At 41.4% G+C, this 22,294-nt stretch overlaps 1 protein-coding gene across 1 annotated transcript in view; it reads left to right on the plus strand.

The window, feature by feature from the left end:
• Nucleotides 1-5,337: 5,337 nt before the first annotated feature.
• The window catches only part of dock10 (dedicator of cytokinesis 10), a gene marked incomplete at its 5' end in the record, with an annotated part of 71,489 nt that continues 54,532 nt past the window's right edge, over nucleotides 5,338-22,294 (plus strand). Inside the window, one exon of the mRNA XM_080510210.1 lies at nucleotides 5,338-5,523. Within this exon, the coding sequence (XP_080366336.1) occupies nucleotides 5,416-5,523 (108 nt within the window). The remainder of the gene's footprint in view (nucleotides 5,524-22,294) is intronic.

Raw genomic sequence — 22,294 nt, forward strand, 5'->3', positions numbered from 1 at the left:
GTTATAAAAGAAAATGTACATAATTGATCATGGTAAAAAAAAAAGGGGGGGGGGGCGGCTGTACAGCATGTGTGTCATTAAAATACTATCATGAATTCATTCCATGACATGAAATTTAAGCTCCCGGGTCTATACTTCCCTTTGGCCAGAAATGCCATTCGACTGAATTTCGTCCAACACAAGATTGAAATGCAAGCAATATGACTGGTTGGCCTTCTTGTCTCACAGGTTTGAGTATGGACTGACACCTTTCCAGTTTATTTCTATCGATGACTAATATTTTTATGCAAGGTAAAATCATTTAACTGCATTCTGACACAATCTTTACAGTCTTGGTTGTCATTTCGTTTTATGATGTGGTGCAATAGCAGAGTAATATACTGAAAGTAAAACAAAAGAACTGAAACTATATGTCATGAGTAAAATGACACCACCAATATGTGTATTTATCTCTCCATTTTAATGCTACAGTTTCCCTAAAACATCCAGCAGTGCCACATTTTTTTGCAACTGGAATAAAACCCAGGTCCCATCATTTGAAACATTAAATTGTGATACTCTCATTGAGACTGAGTCAAACAAATTATGGACATATTTACAACTTTCATCAACACAATTAGCACTGCAATAACTATACATGTTCTGTGGTGTGTTATGTTAATTGATGACCAATCCCTGGAAGACCAGTCTGGATAGAGTAGGTACAGAAGATACATAGATGGTTAACCTAAATTGGAAGAAAAAACTATGACCTGCTATAGACAACATGAAATATACATGAAAATTAGAACTAAAAAAAAAAAACAGGCGAGTGACCAGCTGCGGCATCAGAATATAAGGTGGACAGACAACAACACCAGTTAGGCCACCTTAAAGGTCAGTCACTCTTGAACTTTAGTTTCACTGTTTAATCAGATTTCTTAAGCTAAGACTAGAATATAATGAAGTTTCATTTAAGTGTCCAAGGCAGAGAGTTGGTGGTGTTGATTTCTTTTCTGTCGGTGCCGTTGATAAATATATTAAGTAAATTAATATTTGTGGCATCAACAGTGGCTCTGGATGTATTTGTGTTTATAGAAAATTTAATTGAAAGAAAAGGATACTTGGATACAGAGCTTGATACAAGCCTGACTTGAGAAAAATGTATTTTCCAAAGTTAATTTTAAAGACGTGGCCAATTTCTGGACTATGAAACTAATTGAAAGCCATTCACGATGCAGTGCTGCCACCTAGAGACCACCTTTGGTACGACAAGACATTTACAGTACATTTCAGGACAGTGACTTTAAACAACGACCCTATGTCAATAAAAACTGATATAACGTCTTCTCTATGTGGGTATTAAAAATTAGCTGAGTCAAAATGAATCACTCCACTTAAAAATGATTTTACTTACCTTAAATCAGGGTGTGATTAGCCCTTGGGAAATGACAGGTTGGGTTGGTTAAACTTTTTTTTTTCAAGCGAGTCACTTAACTATATATAAGAATTTCGGTATACTCGGGTAAGCTTTTGAGCAAATAATAATTGTGACAATGCACAACCAAATAATCAGATATTATTTGTAGGTCTATCTATCACTTATATTTCTAAGAGGCTTATTGTTACAAAGTATTTCATTGTGTGCATTGGGATTATGAAAATGCACTCAAGTAAAGTTACATTTTTGCAAATAAAACATCAAAATGTTGGACCGTAGTCAATCAATAACCAGGAATGGATACATCGCAATGACTATTTCAGTAGTGAATTCACAACTTCTGTCAGTTTTGCACATAAAAACTGATCTTATCATATATTTATTGTTATATGTCAACATCCAAAAACTGTAAAAGTAACCAAAGTGGAAAAATATAATCATCATCATCCAGTAATAATTTCCATGCAAAAAGTACTCTGACAAAAACCCTAAAACTGTTCAATTGTCCGAGCAGTGAAATGAAATACTGAAATTGAGATGACGCTGCAATCCACACTTGTTTTATAATTCTGTGAGCAAGTTATATATATATTCCCACATATTTCAGATCGCAGTTACATATCGTACCATTTGAGAGCATGTTATCTGTTGTTGGTGTTATTTTCTCTGTGCGTTTGTTTATATTTGATTGTTGGTGTGCAGTCTCCATTCTTTTTCCACTCACCTGTTTTTTTTGAGGGAGTCAGGTGACGAGGCGCACCTGCAGCTCGTCAGGGACTAATCACCTTTCCTCCTCTTCCTCCTCCCAGTGAGAAGGAGCCGTGGAGGCAGAAAGTGACAGCGTGGGTCCCGAGAGAGCTGGCCTCTGCCCGAAAAGGCAGGAAAAGGAGATTGTACGTGTTGCTTTTGTGTGATTATTTTTCAATATAGGTGTTTATTTTGTGAAACGTGATGCCAGCGAACGTCAGGATGACGGCGCTGCACGACAACTTCCCAGTCACGCGACTGCCATTTGTTTGTGGTCGAACAGAACAAGTATAACGAATGAAAACATATGCTATTAACAAAAAGAAACATGTACTTACTTATTAGATGTCCGTTCTTCACGCTCTTTCTTAGAAGAAATCTCCTGATGCAGTTTTTTTGTTGAAGAAAATGAACCTTTTGAGGTGAGCTACAATTTCATTGGCTGATACGAGTAAAGGATTAAGTGATTGGATGAGCAAGTGCAGAAATTAGCAGTATGACGGGAAAGCAAGGTTTGAAAATAGAAACTGGTATAATAAGGAAGATTAGCACCTAAAGCATAACAGGTTGCAGTGAAAACATTAAAACACACACTTATTATTGCTGATATGTTGTGAAAATCTAAGTGGAAAAATGATGTGCTATCTCTCGGCAGACATGTTTTCCCTTTGCTTCAGCGCATCTGCATCAGGACGGAAGTTTGTGTCTCATAAACTATTTTTTCTGTATAAATACTCTGCCTTAAAGAATTCACACAATTGAAAAAGGCTATTAATTTCCACTTCAAATCAATATGTGCTTGTATAGTTCTTTTCGAGCAATTAAATGAAGGGCAGAGCACTTTACAGATTCGAAACTGAGTGATATCTACTCACCCCCTGCCAAAGATAAATTACATAATTTCTAAAATCCTACAACAGGTTAAAAACACAGGTCAACATGAGCATTCTCTGCCGCCCTCAGGTTCTTCGGCAGGTTGTTCCAGTGGCGCAAAAATGATGTTTGAAAGGAACATTTGTGGAATGAAAGGACAAATGACTTTCCATCAGACCTGACCTCAACCCAGTTTGAACAGTTGGGAGATCAGCTTGGTTGTGCTGCTCATATTATATGAAGAACGGTTCCAAGCTTTTGCGGCCGGGTATTTCTGTTTTTCCACATGCTACTGGGGGTCCTGTTCATAAACAAAGATATTGCTAAATTTCAATTAGTGACAATTGTTTCTTCAGACCTCAAGCCTATACACTGCTATAATAAATGGGTTTGCAGGTACAGTGTGTCAGACAGTTTAATCAGAGGTTTCGAATATAATTTTATTGTTCCATTACCTTGAAATTGCAAAATCTTTTGTGTCAAACCAGTAAGCTGTGGTCGTGAACTGTGTATTTGCAGCAGTGTATTCTTAAGAAAATAGAAAAGGAAACCGCTGAGAACCTAATTGTTTTTGCTGTTAATATTTGCCAGTAATTCCTTTATTTATCTCAAAGCATTAAAATCCCAGGTGTTGCTGCAGGTTAGGGGTGAAGAGACAGTATTTGATGACGAGTGTATTCACAAATCCAACCGCCAGATGTCGCTGCTGACATGCGCTGCCCCCCCTACATGGAGTAACCGCTACTGTAAATGCTGTTCCATCCTTCCCTGGTCGTGACTGGACTGCTGATCAATGGTTGACATTTTCCAGCTCCCGGTGAGATGCAAGATGTGTGACAGTGTGGAGTGAAACAGCCCGAACCAATGCAGAGGCTGGAGAGCTGCTGAGGACTGAAAGACTTGCATCATTACCACTGCTGTTAAATGTGCATGATGGATTCGCGATTATGGAGGTGGCACACGTTTGCAGGACCACTGTAGAAATTAATATCTCTGGATGTGTCAAGTTGAAGAGATTCCTAAAGGAAGTGACATGATGGAACTTATGCTAAAGCTTCAAAATAACAGCACGAACTTTTTTAATTACCAAAGCGTCAAACCCCACTCTGTGAGTCAAGTCCTCTCCCGAAACACTGTTAAGGTATTTCGACAAAATCTGTCACAGTCCCGGTGGGGGCCGTTCATATTTCAACAAGTTCTCCTTGTGCATGTATGTGTTTTCACCAGGTATCGTTACTGGTTTTCTCCCATAGTAAATACATAAGTGTTCAACTTCCAGCCAACTGCTTTACTCATTGTCATCTGCTTCCCTATTTGTATTGTCTAATGAATATACAGAATATTGTGCCTGATCTTGAACACGTCGTTTTGGTTTGACAACCGGGTACTTATTTTTAAAGCAATAGTGAGATTTCACGGAAACGTTTTGATTAAAAAAAAAAAAATTTTTTTGAAGGAAACCTGTTTGGGAAAATGTAAAACTGACCAGAATTACACTGTATTTACAACTTTCAACTCAATACATCTTCAAATAGGCGAAGCTCTCAATTGGGTATCTTAAAATAAAAAAAGCTTTGTCATTTGCCATATGATACTAGTGTCCTACAGAAAAGTGCGTTCATCAGAAAAAGTGATTTGTTTATTTTGTAACTGTTGGCAAATTGTTTCTTTTTGCAAGGTAATGAGAAACAAGAAACCAAGAAAAAAATTAACAAGACAAATCTTGACATGGACATATGTGATTATTTGCCTCACAAAGGGGCAAATAAGGTTGAAATACTTATATTCTGACCCATACAAAATCAAAACCACTGGACCAATCGCCAAGTCTGTGTTTGGGTGTACTTGAGCTTTCCCAGGGTAGTTGCCTCACAAATTGATGACTTGAAATTGCCTCTAGATGTGAATGTGTGTGAGCGGCTGGTGCTCATGGTGGCATACTGCAAACCTGGGCTGGATAAAGCAGTATGGACTGTGGATGGATCTAACAATAGGGTGGCACAAACATGACAACACAGGGTTCAATAAATAATAATATAACCGTCAGCAACCACGCAGTGAAGAAGCGAGGTGTCCGTTTCAGTTTAAAATAGACGCAAGTGGTTTAATTTGAAAGCTCCGTACAGAAGCAGTGTTGAGATTCCGGTGAACTTGACGCACAATCTGTGCGTAAAGGCAATACGCTGCGCTCTGCGTGTGTGCGTGTGTGTTTGTGCGCGAACCCCACCACTACTGTGCGCAAAAAGACGCGTGTGCGCGCGTCAGCGAGAGCGTGTGCGTGCGTGTGTAAACACGGCTCCGGCGGACTGATGTTCGGAGGCTCGTGACTGCAGCAGAGAGTAAAAAGCGGCTTGCTGGTGTGCGCAGATGTGGAGATGGCAGCCGAGTCCACCCGGAGATTCACCAAGAACCTGCTGAAACCGGGGAGCGCGGCGGAGATCCGGCAGACGGCGTGCAACGCGGTCAGACACTCCGCAGCGACGGTGAGTGGAGAGTACTACACAGATACTACTACACCCCGGCACAAGCAAACATGGTGGGAGAAAACGCATCACCACCTGTCGGCCCTGGGAGCTTATTTCTACTACCTCTGACTTGGGCTTGGTCTCTTTGGCCGCAAAGTCGCAGACTTGGCATTCACATGCACCCTTCCTCTTTATTTCATTTTATGTTATTTGATTTCGTTGAGTTGCGGTGGACGAGCACAAGCAACACAGTGTAGCAATGCCGCGTCTGTCTATTGATCCTGCAGTGGGGAGGAATTCAATACGTTCTCAACCGGCCAAATTCTCCGCACAAGCACAATTTATGACCCCCGGGTATCAGCGACCCGCTTATTGGCTCCTAATGTGGGCTGTAAAGTCGTAGCGCCCATCACGTCCCCCCTGTGGGTTGGAGTTTATGTCGTCGTGTTGCCGCGGTAAGTGAATGAAACGCAGTAAATAAAGCGATAGTAGGTTAGTGGGATGCGGCATGACACAGACAGCGGTTTGCATCTGCACAGACACACCGGGAAAGATGGACGCGCAGGCGGGGAGTGAGAGAGGGCGGGGAGGAAAAGGGAGGCTCGATCTTTTTCGTTTGGCTTCATGCACGACTAATTATGATATCGGGCTATTTAGATAAGCGGTGAATGTGAAGGATGCTTCAGTGGGTGTGTCGGGCTCCAACATGGAGGGGCTGTGAATGACATGTTACATTGTGGGAGGAGGGGTGAACAGAGGGAAACCACAGGTCCACTTCACGCGCAAATAAATAAATAAACGCACAGAAGGAGGATTTGGGTCGATGATGTCCTTTTTGATTCGTCTGGCAGGGGGGCAAATCCTCCACCTTGTGTGTGCATGTGTGCTCTCTGTGGAGCTGAGCATGGAGAAAGGTCATTCCGCCTCTCCAGTGCTGCTGCTGCTGCTGCACAGCCTCCTCACTCTGGTGTTAGTATGTCAGTGGGACACAGGCACAATACAGCCTATAGGCACAATTGATTGGAATAAAGAGGGAAAATATGATTTTGCTCGGCAGAGGATTAAAATGACTGAATAGGTTCACAATCAATGAAACTTGGCTTCCCCCCCCCCCCCCCCCCCCTTGTAGTTCGCCTCACAGGAAATTATAGCTTTATAGCCAAATGACTTGTGCTAACATGATGAGATGTTGTGTTTGCATGGCAATTTGTGTATGGATATAAATGTATTCTTTCTCATGTGTCTGTGAATTCCAATTGTTAGTGTGTGCTTGGATTTGGGCGTACACACATTTGTATGCGCAGAGCAGAATTTGTGTTTATTTGCGTGATATCTTTGATGTGTGCACACGTCAAAGATACATGACTGTGTGTGTGTGTGTGTGTGTGTGTGTGTGTGTGTGTGTGTGTGTGTGTGTGTGTGTGTGTGTGTGTGTGTGTGTGTGTGTGTGTGTGTGTGTGTGTGTGTGTGTGTGTGTGTGTGTGTGTGTGTGTGTGTGTGTGTTCAGGCTGTACAATATCTCTCAAATCTATTGTTATCATGATATTAACATAACACTGTGAATAAATGAAGTGATGTTTCTATGCATTATACATACATGCTCCTCAAACTCAAAACCTCAGAATTTTAAATATGAAAAAAGTTTGATCAATTGAAATTTATTTCACAGAGGCCTGTCAATTAACCAATTAAAACACTTTAGTCTTTGACAACCCTAATTATTTGGTATCTGGGGGTTTAGGGTAGGTGGCAGGAGCACAAAATCAAGGAAAAATCAACAACAACCTTTATTTGCTTAAGTATTTCTATATGTTGCATATTATTATTGGATGTCACTTATTTACCTGATATTGTGCAGCCTATAGCCTGTGTGCTTCTTCAAGCACCTTCAAATGTCTCTGTCCACCTCATGTAGGTAGCTGGAATCACTGATACTGATGCAGTACTGATATTTTGAACGAATAATGTGTGAGAGTAACTCAGAGCTCAAGTATTTTACCTCAAACAATTGCTGTCAAAAAGGCACCCATGCAATCTGTTTTATTATGACTGTGAGTGGTCATCCTACATCAGAACCGATCTCAGCTTCTGATATGACAATTATACACAGACATGATACCAACCAGCAGAAATTAAGTAAAAAATGCCAGAAGCTAAACACTTAAAGTAGCTATATCTAGCTATACATGCTGAAAGTAGGAATTTGTGTAGAAAGAGTGGGGGTGCTGAATGTAAGAGTACGCATGTGTGTAAATGTGCAGGTACTGCAGTCACAGGCTTAGGTTAAGTGGGTGCGTAAATGTCCAGCGGTGCTGTGTGCATGTGTGCAGACGTTTTTTGGTGAGGGTGTTAATGCACGGCCTTTGCTGGTGAAAGAAATCAGGTCAGCACAATCAGGCCCTTTGGCATAACATTCAATGAAGCGTGAGGCTCTTTCTCTTTCTCACTAACCCCCCCCACCACCTCTCTTTTTTCATGGAAGCCAGTTTTATTCATTCAGCTAATGTCGCCGCTGCTTCCTTGACTTCACTCCCCCTCTCTCAATAGGACTGCTTCGATATTTGATCTGCCTCTGACATTGTTTACGATCGGTGCAGTTCCTGTCTGTGAAAAGTGTGTGTGTGTGTGTGTGGCACATGTGATACTTGGTAAATCCCACAGGTACATGCTAGGCTTTCCTCTGATGAACTGCTCTTTCAGAGCAATTGCAGCTCAGTGACTACCTCACTGTTTCTCAGAGTGGTCAGCCCACCCATCCTCAAATATGCGAGAAGCACAGAAGATGATACAAGAATGAAAAATGCATTAGTGGTTAAACCAAGCGGGGGTAAAACAAACGGTAGTTTGTTGTTTCAGCGACTGTGGGATCCCTCACTTCTTTTCTGGGCTGCATTTTGCACTGGATGCATTATTATAACATACACTCATTTATTTTCATAAATAAAAGTAAAGTTTTGTATTAAACACTCCTGATTTGTAGCTTTTCAAACATTAATACAAGGATTCTTCTGTATATTAAATTAACGTTGGCTGGCTTTCGGTGGGCGGCATGTTTACAATGCCTCTCAGCTAAAGTGAGCAGCAGAGTCGTGTCGACACAAGTGTCATTCTTCGTATGAGTCCGACAGCCTGCTGGGATGAACCACATGTCGTACCATGCCTTCAGGATGCTTGCCACACAGCCAGAGATCGGGGCCAACACACTCAGCCTGGCATCTCACTGCTGCTCCGTGTTTGTTTGCCCAGTGGCACAGTGTTGTTTGTATACCGTCGTAATCTCTCTTTGGCCATATTATACTCATACCAATCAACGGGTTGTCCAGCTTGAGTATTATAAAAGCCTAGGTTTGTCTTCACTTTAGCAGGTAATGTTTATTCTTATCCTTGGCATCCTGTGTGCCCTTATGGTACCACTAGCTTCAAGCCTCATTGCAAATTGGTATTTTGGGATGCCCACGTCCATTTTCTGGGTGTTGTCCAAGAATAGTGGTTGTTGTTTAGTGAGAGAAGCTGTAGGTCTAATGTGAAGGTATTTAATGCATACAATCCTTAAAGTATATCAGTGGGGTTTTTTTTTTCCTTAGATATATTTATCTTGTGTAATAATCTGCCACTTTACATTTTCGAATGATTGAATTTATTTGTTACTTCTGTAAAAAATAGTGTCGTTATTTTGCTATTTTCTTAACCATATTTAACAAGTAACTTCTGCGTTAATTTCAATTGTCTCTCTCATGTAGGATGTCTTGATCATATGTACACATTTGCCTTTCTGTGGCACATTCCCTGAGCTGTGAGCACTGCGTGGGTTAGTGTAATGACCTATCCAATCATTAAAGTCAAGTTAGCTGGTAGTCAAATGGTAGAGGACACGCCTTGTTGTTTGAGTTAATGAGTCATCATTATATTCAAGTATTTTAAACGACACGCATGCCTGTGAGGTTGACGCTCCATATTAGGAGTAATGCAGAAATAAGATCTGAGCTTCAACGGATTAATGAACTTATAAAATATTCCCAACACAGATAACTAGAAGTAATAATTGAGCAATCTTTGATCAAAATAACATCCCTAATCCATTTCTTTTATTTGACTTGCTGTGACTGGATTACTATGTGACATCTTTCCTCCGACGAATCTTTGAGTGTCAGTGAAAAGAGGACTTGTTGAACCAAGACTTGCTCGACAGCGCTGGAAAGGAGGGGGCCTTCTGCTTGATTCACAGGTCACAGCCTGGTTTCTATGGCTGTATATGATTTGTTTCAGCAAACAGGAATGCTAAGTACCCCAAGGGTCCGAGGCGCTGGCAGCACTGAACAGTATGTGTTGTGGTTTCAGCATCTTAAGAACCACTTGAAGGGACACAGTATGATGGAGCAGAAAGATGGGCGTAGTTGAGTCGCACATGGACTTGCTCGAGAGATATTTACAGTCAAACTGGCATAACTATGTTTTAAAAGAACATCATCATATCCTCCATTTTCTCCTGTCTTTTTTATATAATTTCAGTTTGACCAACATTTGGAATAAAACTTGTAGTTCAACAACTGAGCCGGAGCAGAAATAGATATCAAAAATATAATAATCAATTTTCATGTGCGTGGTAAACAAGAACCTGCTGGATATGTGTGTCGATTGATGGAAAGTTGAATGGCTGAATATTACACAGAAACAAATGCGGCACAAAGCCTTTTATAGAGAACTCATTGAAATGCGTATAAGTGAAGATTTTAATCCTGATGTATTTGAAGGATTTTTCCAAGAATTTAAAGTCAGTCTTAATACATCTACTGCATACATTATCATTATTGAATAAAATCTACTAATAAGTGTAAAACTGAACAAAATCACTGAGATCTCACCATCTCTGGCTGAACAAATTCTCTTTGTGAAAATAAAATGACTGACTGGATTTCAGTGAAATTACATTATAATATGCCTTTGATTAAAAAGTACCCTAAATAGGACTTATTAGATGCATTTTGCATTAAACTTTTCAATTAAAATGCATCAGGTACAGGAATTAAAAAATGCCAAATCAAAAGGGCTAACATAATGCTGTGCAATGCAGAAAATGTCATGAAACCACATTCAGGAAACACTTAAAACCGATGCGTATCTTAATGTGTAGCATGGGTGTTACAATCTTTGTTTCCAATTGCTAATTCTGCATTGACGAGAAAAATCGAGGAAGTTACCAAATATGGCCACGTGTAACTGGCATGGCATTTTGTGGCTTTAAATGAGAAGTGAGGGGATTTTCAAGCAGTTTGTAGGTGCAATTCCGTAACTCTTATCATGATTCCAGGTAAATGATGTGTTTATATACTCTTTCATATATGTGCCCAGATTGCAATTGTCACCCCCCCCCGATCTTGATATTTACATCACATCAGATTCATTTTCTCAGCTTTTATTTATTCATACTGTTGTCGAGGCCTATTTCTCTGGCTTCGGGGTCCACACCAGTCATATCCTGTATGAGTGATGCACTTGTTCTTCCACTAAACTGCCGTGACGGGACCTGTCTGTTTGTCTGTGGTAGAAAATGTGTGTCAGACTTTGTGGAGTGCTCATTTGTTGGTGGGGGGGGGGTCATTACTTGGTAGCCATATCTCAGTGATGTGTTGTCGGCGAGTACAGTCATTGCAGGACGTGCTGTCAGTCTGACTCTGCTGTCTCTCCATGATGCACCATGTCGGCTGCCTGGGGTGCTTTGAGGTTGACTTCTGTTTTGAGGATTCGCCCAGCATATATGCTGGCAGCCTTGTATCAGTGTCTTTGTGGTGGCTGTGGTTGCTCTGAACAACCAACCAGCCCTCTGTTTTCTCAGTGCAGGCTCCATGCAGAGGAGTCTGATTTAGACCTGTTTCAGCAGAGTTTATTATTACTGGTTGTGTGACTCTGTTTTAGTCTTCAGTGTTACGTTTATTAGTCGCTGGCAGCAGTTAATATGACCATCTAATGTCTGCTAGTCAAACTGATACAGCTGCAAATCAATGGGACCAGAAAGTGGTTAGACTACATGTAATTGCTCTTCCAACCGCCATGCTGCCGTAACCACGGTAACAGAGAAGGGTCAATTAGGATGGAATTCTAACAGGAAGCGCTGCAATCGCTGCTCACATATCTCTGCTCACATATCTCTGCTTTTTCCTTTCTACTTTATCTTATTTCATCTTGCGTGTCACTCCTCTGTTCCCACGCGCTCTCATTTTCTAACGTATCCTATTAATTAATTTGTGTTGCCAGCGCCTCCCCGCACACAAGACTTACTCTTCTAATTGTATCTGTAACCCACGTCTTCCATCTGCTCACTGAACACCTACTCCATTACTTGTCACCTTTTGTGCTACTTTTCATTTTTCTTATTGTTTTTCTTTAATATTCTGAATCTATTGCTTTTACAACAACACATTTGATCTCAGATCAACCATGTACTCTGAAGGAGTCTTTTACAGCTCTTGACATTTTCGTCACTTGTCAGTCATGCCAGTCGAGGAACAAAGAGTTTGATTGACTCCCACTTTAACAAACTCTCATTTCAGAGATTCAAGAGGGGAAAACCGAGAAAGAAAATGTGTTAGATTGAGAAGTAGAGATTCAGTATCGATAGCGTTAACTCTCAGTGGTATTTAAACTGAAACTCAATTTCCAGTAAGTTGCTCTCTCCTCTGTACTGCATGTTTGTTAATGTGTTCAGCTTTTTGAGGTTTAATAGCTTATTCTTAGTTCTATGCTTTGTAGTGTAAGTATGCACACAGTTGTCTGTATGAATTTGCTGTATGCATGTTCGACAGCAGTGGTTTTTGAATTGTGGGATGATTAGTAGCCACCCACAGAGTGTAGACCACATTACATCCCCTCAAACTCTCATGCCAAGAAGTCATTTTTAATTTAATGCCGGACCTTGTAATGTTTTTCACATCATACGACATTGTAAACAGGTCTGCGCAACTGATCTGTGGACAGAAATGTAGGTGTTCCAGTTGATCAGTTCACCTGACAGAAGAGCTGTGCTGCTGTTTCTATTCCTGAAGAATTTGATATTAAGTTGCGCTACAATTAACCAGAAACCTTTTTCTTCTTGCCGGTTACTCTTCAACCATGTACAGAGTACATTGAAAGAGGACTATCCAGACGAGATGGTTTTGAGCCATTTCTTTTATCAATAGTTAAAAAATTTAAAAATAGAAGTAGTAGCATCAGCCATGTTTTATGGAGTGGACTGCTGGGGCAGCAGCATTTCATCTGCTGGCAGGACGAGACTTGACAGCCTAATAGGCCAGCTCTACCCTGGGGTGCCCCTCGACTCAGTGGAGTGACGGAAGGATGATGGCCAAACCGTCATCCATGATGGACAATGACTCACACCCCATTCAGTACACAATGACAACTCTGCAGAGCTCCTTCAGTGACATGTCGCGTCACCCAAGATTTATGAAGAAGAGATACTGTAGGTTATTCGTCCATGACTGTACAGTCAGTACTGCTCCGAGCAATAATTTGAGCATGGCACTGTAATACTGTTCATATGTGTGCATTTATTTCTTCTTTCTTTAATATTCTATTGTTCTTTACACTGAATCCATCCATCCATCCATCCATCCATCCATCCATTTTTTCCAGTTTTATTCATATAACACAATTTAGATAACACAAATCAGAAATATACAGGGGGAAAAAACCCAACCAATATTACTCACACGAGCAAGCTGTGGTTTTGAGCTGTTTGCACTGGTTTAGAGTAGAGGATAATGAGAGCAACAAAGGATAGGACGAATTCAGAGTGCAACAAACAAACAAGTTCACTTCAAACAACAAGTGAATCCACTCGCTGCAGACTTGATGCTGTGAAGATGCACATATGATAGATTTCAAGTTCCACTGACAGATAAGAGGAAGCTACAAAATGAGAGGACAGGCAGGAGACTACAGGAGAGAGATGCAATGCAAATGTGACATATGAAGGTGTGGAGAGTGAGGAAAGGAGAGAACCATCGTGTCGTCTGAACCTGCAGCAACTTCACTATAAATGGTTCAGCTTTATCAAACACAAAAGTGTTAAGCTTGATCTTAAAAGTACAGATCGTTTTACCCTCCCGAACCCTCCATTTGAGCTGCTGAGGAGCCTGTGAGTTGAAACCTCTGCCTATGTCGACTGTAAATAAAAACCTCCAGAAACCACCAAGTGTTCTGGTAATATGAAATTAGCAGGTCTTTAATATGTGATGAAACCGAGGTCGTCAAAGCTTTGTGTGTTAAGAGAAACTTTAAATGACATTTTCGATTTCACAGGAATGTTTATAGTCAAACATCCAAGAGACTCAACATTGACCTCAACATGTTTTTGAGTGGAGGCGAGTTGAAATTTGGCCTTTCTTCAAGTGATTGATTATGTGTGTGTAAGTCACCCCTGGGCTCAGTGTTGTATGACCTGCAGCACTGCAGCTGATGTGTCTGATGAATAATGCCTGTGTGCAACACTGGTCTCTGCACGATTGTGTCACATTGTGTTCTATAGGCGTCAAACCAGGCCGTGAAAATCTGACTCTTCATATCGTGTTCATGCTCCCTGGAGATGTGAGATAGAATGTCAGACCCAACCTATCGCCTTTTCACGCTGTGCATATTCAGACCAACTCGACGTGTGACATTTTCTGAGCTGTGCAGTTGTTCACGGCACTTCGGAACAATCTGAATCTGTATGTTCACATCATTGCAGATCAGTAGTTTCCTCTCTGACATCCTCTTTGTTGCTGCACATATGAACCCATGCCTATGCTCTGTTTTATCTGTTGCATGTTCCTGAATATAACAGATCCTGTCCTCCCAACAAGCTGAAATATGACCAATGGGAACTGCAGCTCATATAAGGGCAGTTTCTCAATCATTTCAAGTCATTTAAATATTTATAAAACTTCGATTGTACTGCTTTCAATTGTTAAAATGTGACCCTCGTATGGTTGTGTAATTCAAGAGTGTCAAACATTTTTGGTCAAGATAAAATTTGAAAGTAATATAATTACAATTGTTTTACCTTTTGGCACAGAAAACAATGATATGTCCATAAGACACACCTTCCTTTTGCAGCATTTTCACAAATGTAACCTTACAGTATAGTTTTGATGCCAGTGCCATTTCATCAATGAGGTGCATCGTTGTCCTTGCTGTATCGGTGATCTGTTGGCATGGGTCGTAGTGTATTATATCTGCTACTCCTACACTTGAATCCCCAACATATCAAATCAGAGGAAACTGTTTCACTTTCATGAAAATAATCTAGTCAATACCTCTTGTTAAGGTACTATATAGTATATACTAGACAGTGTTATTGCATGTGACCTCTGGATGGATAGTTTTGTACTGTGTGATTGTTCATGTTGCCTACATCCAACTTAAACTTCTATATACATAAAATTTCAGATCTTTTCTCTGTCAAACCTTTCCACCCTCGCTCTGCTTACCTCTGCCTCATTCATTTGTTTTCTCTTTGTTCCCTTCTTTCCAAGGTTTGTTTTTTCGCATTTTCTATTTATTTTCACACAAAGTCACTAATTGCTTGCACTTCCTTTCTACTCCTAATCCTTTCCTAAAATCAACTGGATTACGTTCACTTTGTCCTTCAGTTCTCACTCCTTATTATGTTGAGTGAGTCGTTCTACAGTCCCGCGTGTGCGTGTGCGTGTGTGGGCGAGAGAATAGAGAAAAGGATTAGAAGGAATGAATAGCTCTTTGACATTTGTTATGACTGAGCTGCAGCCGAATCAGCCGTGTTTGCCCACTAACAGTAGGAACGTGCACTGCCAGGCTTTGGTGTGTGTCCGTCCCAATATTCTCAATGACTCATTCAGAAAGGACAGAGGAATAAAAGCAGTGAGGGAAAGAAAAAAAATCCAAGCCCATCACTGTCACTATTGACACTGTCTCCCGCTGAATTCCCTCACTGTTTGAACTGTGCATGACGACTGATCCCAGCAGTACAGATGCTGTATGTCATCTTCTTTTTATTCTATTGCGAAATGCATGTAGCCTTGAAATTGGCCATGGTTGAACCGTATTAGAAGGCGGAAAAAACGGATGTTTAGACTAAGTAGAAAAGCTGAGCGAGGAGAAAGTATGTGCCTGTGTGGAGGTCAGTGCTTGTAAGCGGTCACATGAGAGGAGGAGTGACACGGAGTGAGAGAGGTCCCCGGGGCTTCACGCATTGTGCCAATGGACATTTACAATAGGCTCTTTGGAGAGGCTTCACAGCCAGTGAACTGCCCCATTTCGACAGAGCTGACCAGACTTTGCCTCAGTGAAGCTTAACTTTTATCCTCTCCCTCTCGCGAAAGCTCTTCATCCAGCTTCACCGTCCTGCCCCGCACCTTCATAGACACCACCATGTACTTCACCATCCAGACTCTTTTCATACTCTCTGCAGAAGGGGGGGGGTCGTGATGCAGATGGGGTCCACTTCACATACTGGACTAAGAATAGTTCGGTGACTGTGCGAGTGAATTGCTCTGTTGTCTCTCTCCCTCATACTGCATTCCAGAGTAGGAGGCCTGAATATGCTAGTGCCATTACCATCCGACCCCCGTGCCCTGCTGCCCTTACACTGCTCTATCGCCACGCACACACTGGAAGAAAATTACATACACACTGTGGATGTACAGAGATACATGATGTGGACTTCCCCACAATTTACTATATTTATTCTCTACACTGCAGGAAGGGACAGGGCATGGAAGTAATCTAATTAAGAAACAAACTGGGCATTTATATAGCATGCGTCAGATATTCCTATGTAGACATCATTTAAGTCTATAAACTGTAAAACATAGCTGTGCTTTTATCTATTAAATGGGGGAATCCATTATTGGGTTTTTGCTTTGTTCTACTTTATATGTGTAACTGTGTCCTGTCAGCTTTAATCAACCAAGCTGGCCTTCAATTTAACCTGTTATTTCATTGATGCTCAAAACTGGGATACACAGTGGAGTAGTGGTAAGTGCTTTTGCCTCATAGCAAGAATACCCTCAATTAAAGTGTGTGTGTGTGTGTGTGTGTGTGTGTGTGTGTGTGTGTGTGTGTGTGTGTGTGTGTGTGTGTGTGTGTGTGTGTGTGTGTGTGTGTGTGTGTGTGTGTGTGTGTGTGTGTGTGTGTGTGTGTGTGTGTGTGTGTGTGTGTGTGTGTGTGTGTGTGTGTGTGTGTGTGTGCGTGCGTGCGTGCGTGCGTGCGTGCGTGCGTGCGTGCGTGCGTGCGTGCAGATTTAGGATTCAAATATATGTCAATACACATATGTCATTTGGCATCTAATCCAGAAGCACAATGTCATTTACAAGTCAGCAGATTTTGGTCCTGCTCGTACCTGAAGTGATGGACTGACATATACAGGGTGTTCAATGATTTCACCCATAGTTGGCTGAGTTCAGCTCCACACTGAGTTCAGCAATACAGTAGAAGGTAGGTTGGATAGTGTTTCTTTCTCCGTTCACTCATGTGACTGATTGTAGGATCAGATTCCTGGCTGAGAAGAAATTTACAGTTCCAACATATGGGCTGCTTACAACATTTTCTTGGCCCATCTGGTGCATTGTCCTTTTTAGTTCTGCTTCTATTGCGCTAGCAAAATAGGATTTGACGATGACACTTGGGAGTGTCACCCTGTCATTCATCTTGCACGAATCATGATAATATGATGAATATACCATGATTATAGACATTTGTGTTCATAGAATCTGAACACGTACTGTAAGAGGGTTTTCCCTGTGGAGAAATTAAGATATCCACAGATTTAAAAGGCATCAGTGATTTTTTTTCTCCCCCCATTGCCATACAGTGACATGCCTTTTTACCAAGTGTGTGGATGCTGATCTGAAAAGACTGAAGATTTGCAGTTTTGTCTTTTTCCATTTTAGATTTCTAGCCTTTCTCGGAGTCAGCGCTTGACTCACCATTTGGTCCCCCTTTCTATGTTTCGCATGCCTCAAATGTCAACTCGAGAGCTGAAAGTGAATCTGCAAAAGAAATAGGGGAAAAAGAGAGCACGGGGGCAAATGGGGGAGACGAGGAGGGATTTGGATGGGGGGTGGGCTGAGCGAATGGGAAAAGGTAAGAGAAGATAATACACATGGCCATGCATGAGGAAAAGTACTTAGAACAGCTGCGTCCTCGGTCTAAACTGGGACCTTAGGGAGAGGGAGTAGTGCTGAGTGGGCGTCTGGTAGATTGTTAGTGCTGGTATAAAGGTCACGCAAAGGTTACATGTAGGCTTTGTGTAGGTGTCATATGAAGGCGTTACAGCTGAATGATTAATTGCAAACTTGCAACTCAAGTAGAGTTTTTTCATTGCATTAAATGTGAATATTGGAGGTTGCCATTTGATTTATTTTTCACTAATCATCTTGGAATGAAGCTGATTTTATTGTTTATATTGTCCTTAACAGTAGTAGTGGATTACGACAGTATCTGTTTTACTGGTATGCGCTTTTGGAGTTACTGTACTGCTGAAAAATAAATATTCTGTCTGAATCAGGATGAATATGTTCAGGTTCAGAGTAAGGACACACTTCTCTAGCTAACACAGTTACAGGAAACATAAATCATTAGGGATAATAGCTTGAGGAATAGGTACGATTTCATAGTGTCAGTGGCCAAGGCGTGTAGTTTAAGGTTCGGGTGGCTCATAGTTTGATTTGGCTTTCTGTCGTCTCGTTGGCTTGAGACCTTCTTACCTGAACAGGAAACAGAGGAGGCCTCACAGCTGTGTAAATGGTGCAGATTAGAGCACAAAGAAACCAAAGTTACACAGCAACACTAAGGGATTAATCATGTGCACTGTACGAGAATGGCATTTGTTATGTTGCAGTACCTCTCTATCCAGCATTATCAGGTTCTGATGAACAGATTAGCCCTGGCGTAGCCTCCTCTGTGAGCAGTAAAAGGTCCTATTTCTGTTTCCAATTATCGTTCACTCTCTTGGAAGGAAAAACACAACCAAAGGAAAAGCTTGCTTGTTTTGGTTACTCCTCATAGCAATAAACTGTAGCATGGGCAGCGAGTCAACATCAAATTGCATTATTCCATAACCTGTGTTGTTCATGGTAAATATATAGGATGAGTCAAGTGCAGATGGATGATATCCCCAAGGGAATTGATTAAGTAAAGTATTTTCTATAAACAGTAAGCTTCTGTCCCGTCCCCCCCCCAAAAAAAGTTGTGCCACCTCAAAGATGAATATTATCACAAACATCTTTTACCAGAATCCACTGACCTCAGCTGTCTGTGCTTTAATGCTGAGGCCTGGGACGGGATAGGGTTCGAGGGGAGGGGAGGGGGGATGACAGCAGGGAGTTGTGGAGAGATGCCATGTGGGAGAATGAATTAATGAGGCCCCAGCGCTGTGACAGTAGCAGTGTTTGACTGTTGCCTCTGCAGCACGGCAGTTGAGTAATACCCCACTTTCCACATCTTGCAAGCCAGATTTTTCTTTCATTATCTGCTGTCTCCAGAGACGGAGAATTATTGTAATGAGGCAGGTCAGAGACCAGGTATAAGCTGTGTTATTGTTGGTACCTTTACCTCCATTGCTTTCCAGATAAGGGAAGTTGTTCACAAAGTGGTTAAAGGAATAATACTTATAAAATCACGGTGTTTGAATAATGTGTAGGCTCTACTTTACACAGTAAACACATGTTCACTCAGGGTTACTTCTGTTGCCAGAGCTGATTGGAACTCAAGATAAATCAGGATGCTTTACTGGGAATTTGGCTGCATCAGGCACAGTAGCCTATTTACATGTTTTTTGACACCAAAAACTAAGCAAATATGGCTACCCGACCAGAGTTACCTTCTTTTGTTGTGCAGGTGTGAAAGCTCATCTCCACTCTGGTACAGCCCAAAGAAGCCAAATCTTTTCGATCGAATTCTCTGACAATCTTGGAATGAAAACACCAAGAAAATTACCAGCAGCCTTTCTTTTCCTGTGAGTTATTTAATTGTTTTATTCACAGTTTTTATGAAATAATAACTAATATAAGTGGCTGTGGCACAGCCTCCTCCATTGCAGTGTGAGTGTGTAACTTTGACCAACGTTGTAAAGCACTTTGGGTCCCATCAGTGGAAAAGTGCTATGTACGTAAATGAACTCAATTTATTTGAACTGCATTTATTTAACTGCACCGTCTTTCATATTTCAAACTTAGTCCTTTGCATTTGCAGAGCATTGATCCATCGTGCATACATGTATTATGTATTACAGTTAAATCAGTCTGTGATATTTATATTGTACATTTGGATATTACAATATATATTGGCGCACATTAAATGTAGACATTTTAAGGGTGTGTTTATATCTTGCAGTTGCCCTCCGGTGGTGCATCAGGTTAAGTGTTTACCTTGAGTTTGTGGACACCTGGGAATGAATCAAACAGGAACGGCATCTGGCAAATAAACTAGTCAAGTCTATGGTGCAAGTTGTGATGAGTTGCTGTGTAAAAAGAAGCAGCCGCTGCCAGATGGACTTTTCAGTGCTATCATTATACCGGCATGTCTCAATTTAAATCATATTATCCTGTTTGTGGCCCCTAAATGAGTTTAACAGCCCTGATCTTAAGATTTCTGTGTCTCAGCCCCCAAATGCTCTCCCATTATTACCTTGTTGTTCTGTCAGGGAACATTCAGCCGAATACAGCTGCATTCATAAACTTTGTTTTATATCCTTTTTTTCTTTCCTTCCTCTGGAATGAAGTTCAAATATTACATAAAAGGGAGAGTGCCACTGTTTTAAGATCATAACATAAATACCTGGTCAATAAAGTTGAGGTTCAATTGATTTCAGAAAGGAAGTCAGTCTGAAGAGGGATGAATGGAAAATTTTGACAATGCCCCCCTCCCCTTTCCTCGCAGTTCACTCCTCTACCCCAGAACTACCCCTCTCCCTTTTTCTTCATCTTATCTCCCTCCTCCAACATCCCTTCCTGCCTCGGGACTTCAGTTCTCAGTTTAAGACATTTTAATAGTTTCCTTTTCTAAACAATCTGGCTGCCAGAGGACCAGATAGCATCTCTGCCATGGAGCGCCTCCTAGAGGTGGTTCATGAAAGCAACACACTGAGGAGTGGACGGGGGCGACACTGTGACGCTCCCTCTCCCTCCTCTCCTCGTTCACACAGGCTGTGGTTCTGAGATGTCAGCACTAGATGGCATTGGCAGTGTGCTGCAGCTTTGAACTCTGCTCTTCCTGTTATCGCAAGAGAAACTCTGTCAGACATTACGCGTTGTCTTCCTATCTTGTCTACAACATCTTATTCAGATTATAATGACCTTTGAGTAGACTACTATGATTAATCACTTTTAAAGTCCAAGTTTCTAATATATCTTGAGGGATCCTGACTGGCACTGTGGGATGTCTGCCGAAGCTTCCCCAGTGATTTAAGAAGGGGGTCTAATTTGTAGTGTCTTTCAAAGGAAAAGCATGGTGGAAATTAATAAGATGGTTAAAGATTCATATTTGCAAATAACTTGTTCAGATTCTCAAACGAGAGCCAAAATGGTTTCCAAGCACTTTGTGGATGCACCTGCTGCACAGGGGTCTGGCACCATCATTTATACAGCAGCAGGGCATTTGCCTACTGTATCAGGCAAAACAAAACAAGCTCAGATTACAGCTACTCTGCCTTCCTGTTTGTGACAGTGATGGTGTTGTGTGGTGAAGCATCCGCACACAGAGGTTTTTACCAACACATCAGAATGACTTTGAGGCAACAATATCAGCGCCGGTGTGGCAATGTTAGTGAGTCTCTCGTGGTATAAATACATGAATATGTAGCCCATGAATCATAATGTGTTGAGGTTGCTCGTATTGCAGCCACGGACATAAATCCATGAACTGTCACTCACTCACTCACTCACTCACTCACTCACTCACTCACTCACTCACTCACTCACTCACGCCAAAGTGTGAGACAGTGTGACTGAAAGTCACCAGTTAACCACAAATGAAAAAAAAGAGCTTTGAGACTGCTCACGTGATTGAAAAAGCGCTACATAGGTGGAGCCCATTTACTGTTTACCTCGTGAAAACCCATGCATCAACAGGAAGAACATGCAAACCCCAAGCTGAATGAGAACTGGGGAGGAATGCCAACCACTATACCACTGTGTAGCCCTATAGTCACTTCTTTGTGAGGTTAAACTATCGTAAAGTCTCTCAGAAAACATGTCTTGGTTATCCAGAGGTAAGACATTGAAGAGAATCTGGCTCAAATCTCAGAATCCACTGTGGCAACCCGAGAAGGACGCAGGCACAAGACCATCATCATCATCGTCAATGTCTGTAAGGAAATTGAATGTATAATTCACCAGTCTTTTAAGGAGGAACCTTTAACCTTTTCCTTCATTTGTTGGTTTGAGGGTCTCAGTTCAAGTAACCTCCAGGGTTGTTCAAGTCTTGCAAAGAGACCTATGTTCCCTGGAGGAAGGGAAGGTTGTCCAAGAAACTTTCAACTTTTCAATAGGACCACATCCTTTCCTCCAAATTAATTTAATGTCCCTCGTCTGTCAATTGTTTTGCAGCACATTTGCTCTTTCCGCTGCATGTTGAAAGCTGTGCGGGTACAAGTAAATATTTAGAAAAATACATTTCTGACATTATCTACAGCTTTATAGATTTTCAATGTTTCTCCACGTCTCCAACAGAAATCCTGTATGTATACATGCTGTGAAAGAATTCTTGGAGTCATGCAGCCTGAAAGAGGTTGACCTTGTGTCCCTCTCATTGCTCTGCGATTGCCAGGGGGCTG

This window comes from Blennius ocellaris, assembly GCF_963422515.1.
Source record: "Blennius ocellaris genome assembly, chromosome: 2".
NCBI classification, from domain to species: domain Eukaryota; kingdom Metazoa; phylum Chordata; class Actinopteri; order Blenniiformes; family Blenniidae; genus Blennius; species Blennius ocellaris.